Here is a 19,916-nt window from a genome sequence, read left to right on the forward strand (position 1 = left end):
ATGGTACCAAAGTGGCTTTAAAAAGGACAGTACCAAAGTCACTCTTAAATGGATGGTACATAAGTAACTCTTAAAGGGACAGTACTAAGGTAACTTTTAAAGGGATAGTATTAAAGTTTTTCTGAAAGGGCCGCGCCAAAGTCACTCTTAAAGGAATTCTGTTATTTCTCAGTAAATTTTTGTTCAAACACGAAGGTGTATCTGAATTACAAAGCTGGGGGTCAAAGTAGTATGTGAGAACTGAAGGAAAGTTTCACTGAAAATATTGTATGAGATCCGAGGTGTCCCTGTACTGCGCTGTACGCTCTGTATACTCCCAGGAGTAAATATAATGTATATGTGGTACTCTACTACTCGACCGGTGACGTGGTATGATGTCACTAGTGACGCCACTTCTGTAGTGGTTGGTCGGTTTGTTGTACAGCTTGGCCAGTGATGGTGATTGCCGTGACGCCAGTGCTAGTCCAGCACACAGGTGTGATGTTAGTACCTGCTTTGTATACGGCCGGTTTGTACTGATCCCCAAAATGGTTGGTGACCTGCCGGGCTGTGATGGGTCCCTTGGGCTCCTGTTACGTCAGTCTTGAGTGGCAATCGACCCTCCCAGACTATAGGTACTGCCACCCACAGAAAGGGGAAAAATGACCCAAGGTGTGTAGGTGCTGGTGTGGAGGAAGACTGAGTCCCAGTGATACAAACAGCTTTACGGTACAGACTCTGAATAATATTAAAACACTTTAAGGATACATTCACACCTACCGGATCTACAGCGGATTTCACGCTGCGGATCCAGTCCCATTCATTCCTATAGAGCACATACTCGCAGTGGGATTGACATCCCGCTGTATGTGCTTTAACCCCCTGTCGCCCGTAGCTCCACCGCCCGCCGCTGAGAGCATACGCTACCTGCTCTGGCGACGTGGCTGCATATGAGGCTCCCGGCTCCGGTCCCGCTCAGCCAATCAGGGCTGCCGTGCACTGATTGGCTGAGAGGGACAGGAGCCGGGAGCCTGACAAGCAGCCGCGTCTCCAGAGCAGGTAACGTATGCTCTCGGCGGCGGGCGGCGGGGCTGCGGGCGACAGGGGGTTAAAGCACATACAGCGGGATGTCAATCCCACTGCGAGTATGTGCTCTATAGGAATGAATGGGACCGGATCCGCAGCGGATCTCGCTGCGAATCCGCAGCGTGAAATCCGCTGCAGATCCGGTAGGTCTGAACGCACCCTAACAGTAGATAGAAAATCTTCATGCAGACTTTAGTGCTTAACTTGATCTGTGCTGCGGAGATATTTGTAAGAGGGGGATACAGCAGTGGTACTTGTAGCAGTGCTTGTATAGCTGAGAACAGAGGGGAGCAGCGTAGAGGAGAGGAGTTTGTCAAGGGAGTCCCAACCCAAAGTAGTACTGTGCTCTGCCGGAACTTTAGAGAAATACTTGTGAGTGAGAAGTTTACTTGTACCCGTGTTTAGACTGTGTCTGACCACCTTCTGCCCTACAGTGTCGAGGTAATTGTCCTAATAGGGTGATACAAGCCCCAGCCTTAGTTACCTGGGTGAAGCTAAGTGTCCAAGGATGTCCTGTGTCACCTTCACTGCAGGATAGAATACGTAGACCTTCTGGTATCTTTGTTCAATCCAGGCTAGTTCCTCTGTATATCAGGATACTGCCTTGCACTTCGTAGAGTGGTTCCCGGCGTGGGCTGGGTTTATCCCGACTTTCTCCCTCTGTAGTGTCTAGCACTGCATAGTAGCGATAGTGGATAGACTGAAGAAACTGAGTGTCTCTGGTTGCTTCATACATGTGTCTTACTACCTCCCCAACAGACTGTCTAGACTGGTTCCGGACAAGGGTCCTGGCAGAGCCAGGCCCTGGCTTGGCCACAGCAGGGACATCTGATCTGTGTGTCTTCTCTCTGTGAGAATCTGGGTAAGACTGCAGTTACACTTCCTCCCACCAAGTGACTACTTCCTACAGGGGTATCTAAGAGACCCTGTGAGTGGTGGAAAGGAATGTGTGAAAAGAGAAAATAAAAGTCATAGGTCAGAAAGAAAGAGAGTGAATATCTCCATTGGACAGTGAAAGTGCATAATAGATAAGAAACAGTAACCCTTTGTCGGCTTCAGCTGTGCAGTACATAAGAGCATATATAATAAACACTGACATCTAGTGGTGAAACTATAGAATGCTATACCACCACTTAGAACTATAGAATGCTGAATCACCACTTAGAACTATAGAATGCTGAATCACCACTTAACCTAAAGGAGAAACTTTTGCGACAGGTGTTAAACACGAAACACCCGTGGTGGGATACCACATATAACATGTACTTACTATGGCACAACATGGAGTTTTGGGAGAATTATTAATCACGTCCTCCGGGCGTTTTCTTGTCTAGAAAAAGTATAATAGTACAAGTTACTGTATAGTATGATTACGGTATAGACGCTGGACACCTGGGGAATGGCCATCGATCTAGGGATTTACTGATTGTCAGATCCGGAGTCTTCATTAGGTAGGAGGTCAGATTTCAGGGACCCCTGTCACCTATGTTATAATGTGATACTGTGTCTATTCGATTTTATCTCTTTTATAGACTACAACTAGACCACCCATTAGAGGGCAGTATACATGTGTGAGCTTTTCTGGGTGTATATGTGGCTATATATATCATATATATATCTAATCATATGGCGCTGTATCCTCCCCACATCTCTGTTCTGGGAACCTTATCTTTATTGCTGTAAATGAATGACACATCAAAAAAGGATCAAAATTATTTCTTTACCTGTGTTTGGTGGACAACCTCTGATAGGAAGTGCAGGAAATTGTCATCGACTTTTATGAGTGTCTTGTCCTGTAATACACACGTGTTATGCTGGTTAGCTGCACGTTACGGCTATGTTAACACACCCTCTTTTTCTGGCCGTTTGATGTCCGTCTTTTAGGACGGTTCATTATTTTGAAAGAAAATAACAATGGACGCTATTTGTACAATCTCTGTCGTCATGGAATAACGACCGTTAATTAATGATGGCCGACCTAAAAGACGGACGTCAAACAGCCAAAAATATACAGTGTGTGACCTGGTGGACTCTCCCATAAACTGGAATAGAATGTGTTATCAGATTAAAGGGGTTAAAATGTGTGATCCGACTCTAAAGAAAGAAACCTCCAGCTCTCCTCCTCATACTCTGAGGTTATGTCCTACATCCTACAAAAACCGCAAAGTGACAATCTATTGTATGAAACGTTACCGAGGTTTGTGGGAGATCTATACACGGTGTATCAGCTTACATCACATAGAGACATGAGATCAGGGCCGGCCTTAGGGTAAATGGCGAAACCTTTTTTTTGGAGCCCCCCCCCCCCTTGAGGTAACATAAAGATCCTTCGGCCTCCCATGGCTCCAGACAAAACCCATCACCCGACCCCCCCCCCCCGCCATACACACAACTACTACCCCCAGCCCCGCAAACAACTACCACCGCCAGCTCCCCAGCCCTCCCCCACACAACTACCACCCTCAACTCCCCACACAACTAACATCCCCAGCCCCTCAAACTACAGCCCCCACCCAACTACAGCTCCCCAAACAACTACCACCCCCAGCCACCACCCAACTACAGCTCCCCAAACAACTACCACCCCCAGCCCCCCAAACAACTACCGCCCCCAGCCCCCACCCAACTACAGCTCCCCAAACTACCACCCCCAGCCCCCACCCAACTACAGCTCCCCAAACTACCACCCCCAGCCCCCACCCAACTACAGCTCCCCAAACTACCACCCCCAGCCCCCACCCAACTACAGCTCCCCAAACAACTACCACCCCCAGCCCCCACCCAACTACAGCTTCCCAAACTACCACCCCCAGCCCCCACCCAACTACAGCTTCCCAAACTACCACCCCCAGCCCCCCAAACAACTGCCACCCCCAGCTCCCCAAACTACCACCCCCAGCCCCCACTCAACTACAGCTCCCCAAACTACCACCCCCAGCCCCCCAAAAAACTACCACCCCCAGCTCCCCAAACAACTACCGCTGCCAGCTTCCCACCCAATTACAACCCCCAAACAACTATCACCCCCAGCCTCCCCCCACACACCTATTACCCCCAGCCCTCCCCCACACAACTATCACCCCAGCCTCCCCCCACACAACTATTACCCCCAGCCCTCCCCCACACAACTATCACCCCCAGCCCTCCCCCACATAACTATCACCCCCAGCCCTCCCCCCATACTGCATATACTTCTGAAAATATGGCTGAACATACATTATAGCCATAAGGCCATTATGGCTCAAATATGGCTGCAGGTATCAATTTATTTTTTTCTTGTATTTTCAGTAATATCATCGTACTACCATACAGTGCCCAAATCATCCTGCCATATACAGTCCACATAATACCCCATATAATGTTAACTAACATATGTTATATCCAGATATTGCTCAGTGCTCACATATAAAGCAACATAACACTGGCCTATAGTTCCCACATAATACTACATATCAGTTGTAGCAATAAATAATACTGCCATACACTGCTAAGAGGTCTCAGTTTGCTCCAATAACTATTGCCCTCAGATATCCACAAGGAAATGGGGCCAGGTCGGCTGTTCCCTCCACCATGTAGGCAGGGCCATTTCTAGTGGCGGGCGGGCCCGACAGCTAGGGGGCGCTGGCCACCCGGCCGCCCGCCCCATTAGCTGCCCAGATCGCCGCCACCCCCCCCCGGCATGCGCCCTCCGGGACGGTCCCTCCAGGCAGCCGGATCTAGTACAGTGAGCTTCCGGCACAGGCAGCCTGTCACACACCTGCCCAGAAGCTCACTGCTGTAGCCCCGCAGCGCCCGGACTTCTCTCTTCTGTTTGGCAGTGGACATGTGACGTGATCACATGACCACCGCCAAGGAGAGAAGTCCGGGCGCTGCGGGGCTATAGCAGTGAGCTTCCGGGCAGGTGTGTGACAGGCTGCCTGTGCCGGAAGCTCACTGTACTTACAAGATCAGCTGCCAGACAGAGGGAGACGCTGCCGCAGGATCCAGGAGAGGTGTGTATTTTTTTCTTCTTCTCATAACTGCTAGAATGTGGGGGCTACAATGGGGCCAATAGTATGGAAGGTTACACGGGGGGGGGGGCTACATGGGGGGAGGGCTATACTATGGGGGGCTATTTGGATGGGGGGGCTACTCGGGGGGAGAGCTATACTATGGGGGCTACTCAGGGGGAGAACTATACTATGGGGGGCTACTCAGGGGGAGGGCTATACTATGGGGGGGCTACTTGGGGGGAGGGATATACTTTGGGGGGCTAGGCTATACTTTGGGGGTCTACATAGGGGAGGGCATTACTATGGGGGGCTACACAGTGGGTCTATACCATGGGGGCTACACAGGGGAAGGCTATCCTGTATGGGGCTATTACTATCTGTACTGCACAGGGGGATTAGTACTATAAGGGGGACCACTGGGGGGATTATTACTATAAGGGGGAGCACAGGGGGGATTATTATTTTGGGGGGGGGCACTGGGGGATTATTACTATTGGGTGGCAAAGAGGAGATTATTTCTATGGGGGGCACGGGGGATTATAACTATAGGGGGAAGCACAGGGGGGATTATTACTATGGGGATAGAGCACAGGGGGGATTATTACTATGGGGATAGAGCACAGGGGGGATTATTACTATGGGGATAGAGCACAGGGGGGATTATTACTATGGGGATAGAGCACAGGGGGATTATTACTATGGGGGGAGCACAGGGAAGATTATTACTATGGGGCAGAGCACAGGGAGGGATTATTACTATGGGGGAAGCACAGGGGGGATTATTACTATATGGGGGGACAGCAGGGGATCCTACATACAGGGGGCAACCCACATACCTACTGACTTCACTGCACGTGATACAAAAAAGTGGAAGTTTTTGTAAAAGTGCGGACCCTAAGATGTTTGTCAGGCAGGTTCAGAAGAGACGAATTGTAGCTGGAAGAAATCATCATGGAGGTCTGAGCCAGGCCAGAAGGAGAGGAAAAGAAAAGTGACGCCTCAGATCCAAGAAGACGTTACCTGTAAGTCACGGAATTACTTTTTTTTTTTTCTTTTTAGCAAGATTCGCCCTGTAGTCCAAATTACCTAGAAACGGCCCTGCATGTAGGTGTAGCTGAGCTGTTGTATCTAAACTTACTGTGTCCTCCAGCTGCAGTGAGGAGGTCGGCCTCCAGGTGGCGCTGTCTGCACTCATCCCCGCAGCTCTGCGCTCTTCTCTCTGCAAAGTCTGGAAAGTGACAAGTGAAGGGGCTGAGAAAGTTACAGGAAGCAGCAGCTCGGAGCCCTCAGAGCCTCCGGGAAGAAGCAGAGCAAAGCTCAGTAGCAGCACAGAGAATGAGGAGAGCAGCCCCAGGAGCTCTGCAAGCTGCCCACACCCGATCAGGGACATCCCAGGGGCCACAGGAACCCAGAGCTAGGAGCTGAGTGCTGCAGGAGGGCAGCGGCCAGGGGCGCTCTGGCAGAGAGACCACACATCTAACTACAAATAGAAGTTAGATGTGCTGTGTTTCTGCTGGAGCCTGGGAGGAAGGAGGAGGAGAAGGGGCGCTTCGGCAGACACACAGCACTTCTATTTGTAGTTAGATGTGCAGTGCGATCTCTCTGCTAGAGCGCCCCCCAGCTTGCCGGGAGTGAGGCACCCGGTGCAAGCGCACTGGTCGCACACCCCAAAGGCCGGCCCTGCATGAGATGTACATCACTTGGTTGTGAGTTCTTACCATTTCTTCCAGAGGAATTGGAGTGAAGAATCTAGGTAAACCAGTCACTTTCTAATTCAAAATAAGAAAAAAAAAAAAAATGAAAGCTTCCACGATACTTAGATTGACATATTATTATAGATTGCTGTATTACTAGTAGGAGCAGTAAGTAATTGAAGACAGAGGTGTCCCTCCTTACTGATGCATTGGAGGTGCCAGGCGCTATGTGAGCAGAAAGGAAAGAAACAGAAGCAGCACAGTAAAGCCCTATGCAGTTTTTACTCTCAGGAAATCATCAGTATTTTGTGACAGTAATCCTGACCATCTGCCTATTGCTGTTTGTGGGCACCGAGTGACACAGATCCAGCTGTGAGCTGTGACCAAAAGAAGTCATCACGATGGCTGGGCCAAATGGGGAAGATGATGAAAAAGGAAGAAGAGCAGACCTCACTTGTGAGTCCCCACAACGCCGAGGTTTGCCGGATTTATGTAGAGGTGCAATGCTGCTACATAAATCCTGTGCGCATGCAATAAAAACTACGCTTAGAACTGGGATAGGTTTCCATAAAAAAACCACAGAGGCTGCACCCCCTCCACGTGCTGCAGAAACGTTTTGCAAAACAAGCGTTTGTGCGTAGATTTATGTGCAAGTGGTCCCTCTGCGCCAGAACATGGCCGGTGCACCCCCCTATGGGTCCGAAAATTTATTCAGATTTCCTCATAGCAAATCCAGGTAAGTATCACAGACGTGTGTATAGAAAGGGGGTTACACTAAGCACTGAATGCTGCCACTGAGAGGTGAGAGCGGAAATGTTAAAGGGGTTCTCCAGGATTAGAGAAAAAAAACTCCTATAAAGAGGAGACCTGAAGAGGAGACACATGGTAAGCCGGAGGTCTCACCGTCAGGACCCTTGTAGACCATACACTGCGCTATATGCTTTTTCTAGAATGTATAGAATGTACTCACAGGACAACATGGACTGGATGATTCATCGAGCAAGTCCAACAAAACTCTCCCTGCCTTTAAAGAAAAAATATTATAGTAGAAGTTACTGTATAGTATGATTACGGTATTGTCACCCGGGAGGGGGATTTACGGATTGTCAGATGTGGAGTCGGGAGGCAACGTCTCCTCTATCGTCCCATCTTCTTCATTAGGTCAGGGCACAGGTCAGATCTGAGGGACCCTATCAGCCAATTAATACAGGGATACTGTGTATATTAGATTATTTTATCTATTTCATAGGCTACAGCAATTATATTACCCATTAGTAACTAACCTACAATGTTCAGTAGAAATGTGTGCATGGTGCTATCACTTCTGCAGTGTCCCAGGCCCCATCTTCTGTGCTGCTGGATTGTTATGTAAGGTGGGAACCTCATTACTTCATTTGGGGATGAAGGGCTTCTGTGTACTGTATGCATGTCATGGTTGCACTGCATGTCTATTCATTGACTGCTAGCATGTGCTGAAGGATATGGAAGGGTTATCTCTGTTTCATTCGATCTTTCACTGTGCCCCCTGCTTGCAGAGACAGTATTTCTGGGTCACCTCCCTATTCTAAGCCTATCAGCACCTACCATGTGTCCTCCTCTTTCCCTGAGCCAATCAGTGCTCTAGTTACCTTAGGTCTCTTTCTCAATCAATGGAAAACTCTCCTCGAAATATAAGTAAAGTGGTTAATGTATGCCATGAGGTTCTACTGTCAGTTTTTCCCCTAGAGTAACCAGATCCAAAGCAAGTCAAAGAATGTTTCTTCTTCTTCTTCTTCTTCTTCTTCTTCTTCTTCTTCCTCCAGGAGTCTGGTTCCTGGCCAGGGACAGTATTCAAGTCAGAGCTGTGCTAATCACCTAAGGTGTGACTATTGCTGAGATTTCACCAGTCCACATTGGGAGGTCCATTCATCTCTCAAGTCTCATCTTTGTCAGGGGTTGGAGAGTTTGCTTCTTGCCGAAGGGCCCCCCTGCCTTGCTGAATTTCTTAGTTTGTAGTTACCCAAACTGTGTAGGGCCTTGACAGCAGAGTCTAATTAATCCTGGACTGAGCACTCCTTATGTAGTCACCTATCTCAGCATCCATATCAAAGCTCAAGTCTCCTTTTACAAATCACCTACGTAAAGACTTGTCATCTCTCTAAAGTCAAGTATAGGCTTCCTATTAAAGTGTTATAGCACCAAATTCTTCAGTCAACATGCTAACAGCAGGTGCTACTACATGGGGGAAGTGACCGATTATATTATATATATTGTCTCTCAGGCTAAAGAATTTGTCTGCACTTTGTGATTGTATTGGACGGAATCTGAAGAACTGATCAGTAAAAGTTTTCAATCTGTGATTGATGTCTTTTGCTAACACACTGCATGACGGGGATAACTGAATTTGATCAAAGTGTTTGTGGAACCAGAAAGTGCTAGCTTACTGATCTCGCCCATGACAACAGGCATGGACCAGTACCTTGCTACACCTCACTGGCCTGCACTACACCTCGCCAGCCTGCACTACACCTCACCAGCCTGCAGTACACCTCGCCAGCCTGCAGTACACCTCGCCAGCCTGCACTACACCTGGCTAGCCTGCACTACACCTCGCCAGCCTGCACTACACCTCGCCAGCCTGCACTACACCTCGCCAGCCTGCACTACACCTGGCTAGCCTGCACTACACCTCGCCAGCCTGCACTACACCTCGCCAGCCTGCACTACACCTCGCCAGCCTGCACTACACCTCGCCAGCCTGCATTACACCTAGCAGGCCTGCACTACACCTCACCAGCCTGCACTGCACCTCGCCAGCCTGCAGTACACCTCACCAGCCTGCACTGCACCTGGGTAGCCTGCACTACACCTCACTAGTCTGCACTACACCTCGCCAGCCTGCACTACACCTCGCCAGCCTGCACTGCACCTGGGTAGCCTGCACTACATCTCCCTAGCCTGCACTACACCTCGCCAGCCTGCACTGCACCTGGGTAGCCTGCACTACACCTGGCTAGCCTGCACTACACCTCGCCAGCCTGCACTACATCTCCCTAGCCTGCACTACACCTCGCCAGCCTGGGTAGCCTGCACTACACCTGGCCAGCCTGCACTACACCTCGCCAGCCTGCACTACATCTCGCTAGTCTGCACTACACCTCGCCAGCCTGCACTACACCTCGCCGGCCTGCACTACACCTCGCCGGCCTGCACTACACCTCGCCAGCCTGCACTACACCTCGCCAGCCTGCACTACACCTCACCAGCCTGCAGTACACCTCGCCAGCCTGCACTACACCTCACTAGTCTGCACTACACCTCGCCAGCCTGCACTACACCTCGCCAGCCTGCACTACACCTCACCAGCCTGCACTGCACCTCGCCAGCCTGCACTACACCTCACCAGCCTGCACTACACCTCGCCAGCCTGCACTACACCTTGCCAGCCTGCACTACACCTCGCCAGCCTGCACTACACCTCGCCAGCCTGCACTACACCTCGCCAGCCTGCACTGCACCTCGCCAGCCTGCACTGCACCTCACCAGCCTGCACTACACCTTGCCAGCCTGCACTACACCTCGCCAGCCTGCACTACACCTCGCTGGCCTGCACTACACCTCGCCAGCCTGCACTACACCTCACCAGCCTGCACTACACCTCGCTGGCCTGCACTACACCTCGCCAGCCTGCACTACACCTCGCCAGCCTGCACTACACCTCACCAGCCTGCACTACACCTCGCTGGCCTGCACTACACCTCGCCAGCCTGCACTACACCTCACCAGCCTGCACTACACCTCGCTGGCCTGCACTACACCTCGCCAGCCTGCACTACACCTCGCCAGCCTGCACTACACCTCGCCAGCCTGCACTACACCTCGCCAGCCTGCACTACACCTCACCAGCCTGCACTACACCTCGCTGGCCTGCACTACACCTCGCCAGCCTGCACTACACCTCGCCAGCCTGCACTACACCTCGCCAGCCTGCACTACACCTCGCCAGCCTGCATTACACCTAGCTGGCCTGCACTACACCTCGCTAGCCTGCACTGCACTTCCCTTCTGCAGACCTCCCTGACCTCACTTCAGATGATATGTGGCGGTATATATCTCCATATGGCACCATATCCTACCCAGATATCTCTTATAAAAATGTCATCTATATTGTTGGAATGGAAAGACAAAAATTTACATATGATTTATTTACCTTTGTTACGTCCCGGAGCACTGAGAGCAAATCCTGGAGACTTTTACCTATTCCCGTTATTGCTCCAACCTGTAATACATTGGTGTTATGCTGGTTAGTTAGTTGCACATCAAGGCTATGTTCCCACTGCGGGAACAGCGAAGGGAAAGTTGCCCATCTCGCAATATAGACGGCCGCAAATTTAGATCCTGATTGTTATTTGAGATGGCTGCCTTTCCCGCTATGTTCTTGTAGTGGGAACAAAGCCCAAGGCTGGACTCTACACTGTAAGAAGAACATGGAAGTGCGGAGGTTTTTCAGTTTTGATACCTAGGTTATGCGTAGGTTTTAAGACCAAATAGATAAAGGAAATGTCTCCACTTGTCTAGACCAAACGTAAAGCGAATAGAAGAATGACATATGTGGTAGACAGGCTCCATCACCATATTCTTCATAAACAGTATACATACAAATTATCAATAAGAAAACATTAAGGCCCAATATACTTATTGGGCCTATAAAGCTATAAACTAGGGGCCTCTTGGGTCAGGCTTTCCATACACCAGGCAGAATCCACCCTACAATTGGTAGTGGTCCGTCAGGATACAGGTGTGTCCATCCATAGTGGTCGGGGAGGTATCCCGCCTAGTGGTGATACTATGGTCGCAAAATATGAGGCAATTAATATAAGGTATCTTAGCGCACGTCTTAAGTCTGAATATAGAGAAGATTATTTAGCTTCCATTAGGTCATATTCCACTTCTGATGTGTTTTTCCCCCATTTATATCAAATGGGTTCATCAGGAAGTATGTGGAAATGTGGTCACAAGGTCATGTGAGCAATTTGGAAGATGATCTGAAGACCTGGTAGAAGAGGTGTAAGCTTTTGGTAATAGATGTTAGTACTGTATGGAACAGACGGGTATCTAGCATAGGGTAGTTCACCTCCGGAGAGCAGACTCATGGCAAGGTGCATGAGAGATACCGTTGAGTGGTAGCCTATAAGGTCATGGTACGTTAGACATACCTATAGACAGAGAGATATAGATAGTGTTGTGGGATGTATCTAGAAGTCTGTTGGAGTATGTAGTGGACACAGTGGTTGTTTGGCTTATATATGGGCTACTGGTGATTGGTCGTGTATATATGGGCTACTGGAGGGAAGGTAAATCAGACAAAGCAGGTAAAGAGGAGTTTGTATTGAGACCCATGGGTTCTAAAGTTTTCAAGTGGAAAATCCATTCTGCCTCTTTTCGGAGGTGAATATCATCCAGATCTCCTCTCTAGGAGTTTGTTTACCGACCTCTATGACTTTGAACGTAAATCACCTCCAGACTTCTACAGGTTGCAAATTGTTTGGTTTTCTAGGTTCTTGATTCTGCGCAGCCTGAAAGGTCTTAGAAATAGCCATGTATTTACCCACCTTGCAACTCCCACATTTGTAGGTGCCTGTGGACGTGCGTCTAGCCAGGTACTTGTCCATGTGGTAGGAGGAGTAAAATGGCTGTTTTTTAGGTGGTCTCCCAAATTCTGTATGTAACTAGAGGTCTCTGGGACTAAGGTAGCCACGTATTCATCCGTATGAAGGATAGGCCCGAGGGGCCTATGATTCTTGTTTCATTGGCTAAATCTTGATGCATCTTGGTATGAGGAGGTCCTGACTGTTGCAGCTTTGTTTTTAATCTTTTTCTAAGACCCAGTTTGAATAACTGCAGTGTTTCTTTCTTCAAGGATTCTATTGTGGTTCAATTTCTTTGAATTCTTAAAGCGTAACTATAAAATATTTTGACCATTCAGTTTTAGTTAGCTTAGGTCATGATAAGAATTTTTGTAATATACATTAATAACCTAAAATGAACAGTTTTTTAAATACATGAGGCTGATTATCCCCTTACAGCTCTGTCTGGCTCTGACTTATTTCTCCATTCCTGCTGGACACGCCCCCCTCCCTGCAGATCCGTCCTGAGTGTACGGACTGTGACAGGAGCATCAGATAACAGCCCTGACACAGACATAAACAAACCCTCCTCCCCCACCTCCTAGCAGCACGCTCTCCCCCTCCCCTCACAGAGGGGACTGAGCAGAGCTGAGGGGGTTGTGTGTGAGGAGCAGCGCAGGGGAAGAGCTGGATGGAGGGACAAGTGTATCCAGTACCACCATCACTCCAATGTACTGCATGAGGGAGAGTGGGTGAGTCACTGAGGGAAGGACTACAAGTCCCAGCACAACACAGCTGTAGTCCTTCCATAGTACATATAACATTCACTATCAAATGTCTGCAGCAGGTGCCCCCACCTCCATAGCTGACATTATCCTACAGTGTTATGAGAGCAGATGACTGTATCTAATCCCAATGTGTGTGATACCATCTTCTGGAGCTCTGTATCTAATCTTACATTGTGATACTGTATGCTGGGGCTCTATCTGATGCCACTGTGTGTGATACATCTGCTGAGGTGCTGGTCAGTGAATGGAGGGAGCCAGCCAGGGAGATGAGGGATAGGCCACGCCCACTTTCTCTCAGCCAGAAGAAAAATTCATTTATTCTTCTGAGCCAAACAACTGGGGATATCTCAGCGAGCGTACACACTATCAACGCAGTTTAGGGCTCTTTTTAAAGGGTAACACCAGGGCTTTTTATCTGAGAAATTTCATTTTTTGGCTACTGAAATTATAGTTACGCTTTAAAGGGAACCTGTCAGCCAGGATGCCGTGGCGGAGGCCGCCGACCCCTACTCCAGTCATTTTCTATAGACCTTGGACTCCTCTCTACTGCTTTGCATAACGCGCGTGCTCAGCTTTGGGCCGTGATTTTTCCGCCCAGGGACCGGGTCCAGGAGCAGGTATCCTGGGCTCCACAGGTGGGTCGGGGCGCTCCAGGCTGACAGGTCCTCTTTAACTCTTGCCCTTTCAGAATCCCCATTTTTAGGCTCTGGTGACGGTGATTTTCACATTTGAGAGGATTGTTTCCTGCCATGGGTTTTCGATAGGCTTTGGTGATAAGTCTTGCTCAGTTTTATTGTTGTGTCCAAGAAGCACATTTGTGGTTTTTTTTTTTATCTTCGATGTGAATTTTAGGCCAATGTCGTTTTGGTTTAAGGTACAAAATTTGCTGAACATTTCCGGAGTGCTAGTCCAAAGAATTAGGACATCATCTGTATAGCATTCCCAGAATGATATAAACCAATCGTAAACTATCTCTCACAAGTGTCGCAGAAGACTAGTACGTCGTACTAGCAGCTGGCGTATGAGGGAGCCGCCAGACTTCCCATTGCCGTGCCGCTGAGCTGGTGGTATAAACCAATCGAACAGAAAATTGTTGTCGATTAGAATGAATTTGCAAGCCTCTATATAAGAATTTGTTATGATCCCGGGTGCTTCTTGCCTGTATGACGTCTAGAACGGCTGTGAACCCGGCCGTAAGAGACAAAGCTACTCATACTCTAACACCTTTCCCCATTTCATTTTATACTCTTAATTTTATTCTATGTTCTACAGGATCGAATGTGAATCGTTCAATTCTCATAACCTAACAATATACTGTGTAACACTTTCCCAAGCCTTGTATACGGAACAAATCGTCGATGTATCAATGTATAGGGTTTAGGGATGAGTGAACCTCGAGCATGCTGGAGTCCATCTGAACCCGAGCGTTTGGCATTCGATTAGCAGTGGCTGCTGAAGTTGGAAAAAGCCCTAAGGCTATGTGGAAAACATGAATATAGTCATTGGCTGTATCCATGTTTTCCAGACAACCTTAAAGTCAGGGCCTCAGGAAACAAAGAGACACAGGACAAGTGGGCCCTATGACAAACACCCCCCACGCTGTCCTTACCTACTTGCAGTGCAGGTCCTAAATGACCGTCCGCAACTGGGCGTCAGTCCCTGCACTCAAATAAGTGCAAAACACAGACAAGACACAGTACAGGGGAACAAGGTACAATGACAGTAGAGAAGGCAAAGTCACACAGAAGGACAGGACCAAGAAGACAGCGAGGAACAGGGGACCAAACCAATGGAGGACGAAAGCCAGAGAAGCAACAAGGAAAACAGAGAACCAAAAGCCAGAGATAGTAGCAAGATGAACTAAGGACAAAGCAAGAAACACTGAGGACTAAGCGAGGCACACAGAGGACTAAGCGAGGTAAACTGAAGACTAAGCAAGATACACTAAGGAAAAAAGCAAGACACAGAACCAAAAGACAAAGAATGGCAAGAAACAGGCAAAGCAGTCAGGAAACCAGGAATACAGACTGTAAGAAACATGGACCGGATCACCAAAGACAACAGCAACCAGGAACGGACAAAAGCGCAGTCTTTGGCGCAGAGGGTGGCACTTATGCCTTTTCAGGCACGATCATGACCCTTAGAGCTTTATCCAACTTCAGCAGCCCTTGCTAATCAAATGCCGTATGCTCGAGGTTCGCTCATCTCTAATCAGGTTCTATCATATAGAGACATGAGAAACACAGCATGTGACTTCTTACCAGCTGACGTTTACTGAGAATAGCGTGTATGTCTTTTCCAGGGCAACCAATCTCTTTCTAAGACATAAGAAAAATAAAACTTGCATAATACTTAATAGATTCATGTGTCACAAGTGTCAGAAATTAAAAGGGTTATTCGATTAAATAAAATAGATATTTAATACCCCCCCAGACTAAATCAATGCTTGTTATTACCTTATTAGTCTTCTTCCCAGAGTCCTGACTGTGCTCTCTTCTGCTCCAAACTCTGAAAACTGTCTCTACATTCCTCTCTGTCCCACCCCTGGGGGACCCTCGGGGAAGCTCATGTGACCAGCATCCCTGGCCGGCTGTCTCTGCGCTCTGTGATTCCCGCTGGCTGGGAGGTTTATTCACAGGAAGGTCGCCAGCAACTCGACACTGGAAGGGGCTGGCCGGCATCACAGAGTGCAGTGACAATCAGCCATTTGCCATGTAAGGAACAGCTAGTAATATGTGATGTCACATAGGGAGCAGCTAGTAATATGTGATGTCACATAGGGAGCAGCTAGTAATATGTGATGTCACATAGGGAGCAGCTAGTAATATGTGATGTCACATAGGGAGCAGCTAGTAATATGTGATGTCATATAGGGAGCAGCTAGTAATATCTGATGTCACATAGGGAACAGCTAGTAATATCTGATGTCACATAGGGGAGCAGCTAGTAATATCTCATGTCACATAGGGGAGCAGCTAGTAATATCTCATGTCACATAGGGGAGCAGCTAGTAATATCTCATGTCACATAGGGGAGCAGCTAGTAATATCTCATGTCACATAGGGGAGCAGCTAGTAATATCTGATGTCACGTAGGGAGCAACTAGTAATATCTGTTGTCACACAGGGAGCAGCTAGTAATATCTGATGTCACACAGGGAGCAGCTAGTAATATCTGATGTCACATAGGGGAGCAGCTAGTAATATCTGATGTCACATAGGGAGTATCCTGTCACTGCTTTGGTTTCTGGGTCTCGTGTAGGTTATTAGATGACGGCTCTTTGTGTCACTATTAATGTTATTTCTCGTTCGTTATATTACTATAATATTGTCACATTTGCTTAAAAAAATAGCTAATTCAGATTGAGTAATTTATTTGGCAGTAACAGATTATTTTACAATTTGTGGGACATTTACTAAGGAGTCTAATGTGTGCAGGTATTCTAATGGGGATCGGTGTGTATTTCATTAAAGTGTAGCACTGCCATAGTGAATGCATCGAAGTAAAAAGTTGCGAAAAATACAAAAATTGCACAAACATATTCACCTTTTTAAAAAGTCGCAAATGATAAATTAGGCACTAATCACGGATTATAGGAACTTTTTGGTGATTGCTCAAAACAGGCAGATTTAAAAAAAAAAAAAAAGTTGCATCTAAAAAAATATTCGCCTGTCGAATCCTGGTTCATAAATAGAACTTATGATGCGTTTACACGAAACGATAATTGGCCCGATCGTACGATTAACAATGTCGGAGTAATGATTTTTTTTTCATAACGATCAGCGTTTGTACAGTACGTTTTATCGTACGGAAAATTTGTTTTGCGATCGCTTAAGCTTATCTCACACATTGGTTAAATCGGCGAACGACTGTTCACACAGAACGATCTGCGAATTTTTTGCGAACGACGATTTGATAACATGTTGAAAAATCAAAATGAACGATTTCTCGTTCTTCGTTTGATCCTTCGCTGCGTTTACACGTACGATTATCTTCCGAATTCGATCGTTATCGCGCAAATTTGCACGATAATCGTTACGTGTAAACGCACCTTATGACTAAAAAGGAGTGAAAAATCCTATTATTCACCCAAAAAATAGGCTCAAAACCCTTGATAAATTTCCCCCTATGTCTTATAACTATATCATCCTTTGTAGTTTAAGTTGCAAAGTTTAAAAAAAAATATTGAAACGTTTTTTCCTACTTACTGAGAGTTCTAGGACGTCATATATAGATAACGCATGTGGATCTTTCTAGAAAGTAATAAAGAAGGAAATGGTGCAGTAAGTTTCTGGTCAGATAACTGTTTGAGAAGAAGCGCTCCTGTCATTGCCCCATGAAGACCCCCGCCATGTGACTCCCAATCATTCTCCCCGACTGACCCATTAGTAACACTTTCCTCCATGCAGTCAGCTCGGCAATCTTCACATAGAGTCTGGCACATCAGGCGGGGGCCAACCAGAGTGGGGTCCCCACTTACCGCCACCACAACGTAACTGTACATCATGGCGCCAGAAGGTGTTAGGAAAGTGGGGCATTTCCAGGGCAACGTCTAAGCCTGGCAGCCAGCTGCAGTCCATGCGAATAGTTCTCCTTGACGTATGGAGACGTACATGTCCGTCCTGCTCCTCTGAGTATTCGGGGAAGAAGGTTATGCACGGCCGCTTCCACATCCTCCATTCCAGTTGTTTTTCCTTTTGGAGTCAGTGTCTCACTCCAACTGGGGGCTCGTAAGGCCTGACTCCAGAAGAGACTACCCGTCTATAGACAGCTGTTTGGGGTCATCGCCCTCGCTGGTGGTGTGAGAGCGCATGTCATATCCTTATTTCCCCAAAATTCTGAACAACCTGTGAGTCTCCATCCGTCGTCTTGATGCTCTCCTTAAAGGGGTCGTCCAGCTTTAGAAAAACATGGCCACTTCCAGAGACAGCACCACTCTTGTCTGCAGATCAGGGGTGGTTTGCAATCAAGCTCCATTCACTTTAATGGAACTGAGTAGCAAAACCTGCAGCCAACCTGGATACAAGAGCAGTGCTGTCTCTGGAAGAAAGTGGCCATTTTTTTTGTAGCGCTGAAGAAGCCATTTAAGGAGAATTGTATCATCTTTGGTTCCACATGGATAGACCTGCACCCTGTCCTGATGAGGGGCAATAACCCTGAAGCTCAGAGAGAAGTCTCCACCTGGTCAGATTGCGGCCCCAATGAGACCGTGTGAGAGCTGCTTTCTATTTCCTTTCTTTAGAGTTTTTTTTTTCCCTTAAATTCCTTCCATAACTTTGGTCTCCAGACCCAAGTGGATGATCAGATGCAGAACGATCAGTCATGTTCCTAACCAGAGACTGGTGGAACCGTAGGATTGTGTATTATTACTGAGATGTGTAAGAAACCTGGAGCTTAGCCGTACGGTAACGTCACGTCCTTCTCTGTCTATTTATAACCGATGACGATGAACGTCTGATAAAGCAGAACGGCCGAGCTCAGATCCTTCATCCTCTGTGGACGGGGAGAAGATCACAGGTGACATAGATCACTTCTGCTTCAGCGTCTTGTCTATGCGGCCCGGGGATTGGTGGGATCTTCCCCCTGGAAACAACTTCCCCCATCTAAGCTTTACTGCCCCCCTGAGGGGTATCTGAGTAACTGCAATCGTTAACCCCACCTTTCATATTTTACCTTATAGAGCCAGTAAGAGAGGGATGAAACGGGGGCCGAGAGATTTTTCTGAAAGAAAGGAACAGAGACTCAAAAGAAACCAAAGAGAATGACCTGGAGAAGAGGGTTGTGCAGAGGGTCACACGACTTATGGATCAGGGATGGACCTCCGTTTCCCCAAGGAACAACCCCAACCAGTAGTGGATTATAATAGGCCCTTTTCAGGCGGTAGCCCGGGGCCCTGAGCTCCTGAGGGGCCCATGGCCACCCAAAGACTTATATTTTTAGGTGTATTATCTCCTGGCTACATTTCTGCTATGATTTGCAAAAAATCACTGCTTTTTTTTACCGCAATTTAGCACAGATCCAGGCATCATGATATTATCTATCCTGTACTATAAACACTACGCCAGTGCCGCCATAGTTACAGTGGGGTGGGGGGACCCGGGCCAGTGCCGCCATAGTTACAGTGGGGTGGGGGGGCCCGGAATTGGTGAACAGCCCGGGGCCTATGGGAAAGTTAATCTGCCCTGACCCCAACCACAATAACCACAGACTATGAAATTAAGGCCCCAAAACACACTTTTTGGTGGTAAGATGGCCACGGCATTATGTACAGCAGTATATATATATATATATATATATATATATATATATAATCACAGGAGTCAGGTGAAGAGCCCGGTCACTGGGATTCCCGGATACCGTGAGACCCCCAGCTGTGTGACATACAGCACCCGGCCAGACAGCAATAAAGGGGGCGGCACGTTCTGGCAGCCATTCTAGCAGAGCCGGTACCCTATAAGGGAAGCATGGCCCTACTGATCCTACCACCATTCTTATTATTCTTCCTTCTTCTCCTCCTCCCCGGGAGGGTCATTACACTGCTCTGGCCACCTGGGACTACACTATCCCAAGGGCCCGGTCTGTGTGGTGGTAAATCCAGTGACTGCATGATGTATCTACCAACATAGAGTATATATAGTATATAGTGCTCATACCTTCAGGATGTCTGCCAGACAATCTGCCTCCAGGAGTCTTGCCTGTGAATATAATCAGTGAATTACCAGTCACTATCATCACCTATATGATCGGAGAGGGAATGGTAGGAGCCTTTCC

General features: G+C 47.9%; 1 protein-coding gene across 2 annotated transcripts in view; it reads right to left on the minus strand.

Annotated features, from left to right (window-relative positions):
* LOC138798373 (uncharacterized) overlaps window positions 1-19,916 on the minus strand; it is a 29,670-nt gene that overhangs the window by 9,190 nt on the left and 564 nt on the right. For both annotated transcript variants that reach the window (XM_069978797.1, XM_069978796.1), the window contains exons 2-11: window positions 19,799-19,840; window positions 18,819-18,866; window positions 17,354-17,398; window positions 15,407-15,463; window positions 10,941-11,009; window positions 7,722-7,775; window positions 6,776-6,826; window positions 6,196-6,285; window positions 2,790-2,858; window positions 2,336-2,395 (exon numbers count right to left, since the gene is read on the minus strand). In XM_069978797.1, the coding sequence (XP_069834898.1) occupies window positions 2,336-2,395; window positions 2,790-2,858; window positions 6,196-6,285; window positions 6,776-6,826; window positions 7,722-7,775; window positions 10,941-11,009; window positions 15,407-15,463; window positions 17,354-17,398; window positions 18,819-18,866; window positions 19,799-19,840 (585 nt within the window). The remainder of the gene's footprint in view (window positions 1-2,335; window positions 2,396-2,789; window positions 2,859-6,195; window positions 6,286-6,775; window positions 6,827-7,721; window positions 7,776-10,940; window positions 11,010-15,406; window positions 15,464-17,353; window positions 17,399-18,818; window positions 18,867-19,798; window positions 19,841-19,916) is intronic.

Source organism: Dendropsophus ebraccatus, chromosome 8 (genome assembly GCF_027789765.1).
Source record: "Dendropsophus ebraccatus isolate aDenEbr1 chromosome 8, aDenEbr1.pat, whole genome shotgun sequence".
NCBI lineage: Eukaryota > Metazoa > Chordata > Amphibia > Anura > Hylidae > Dendropsophus > Dendropsophus ebraccatus.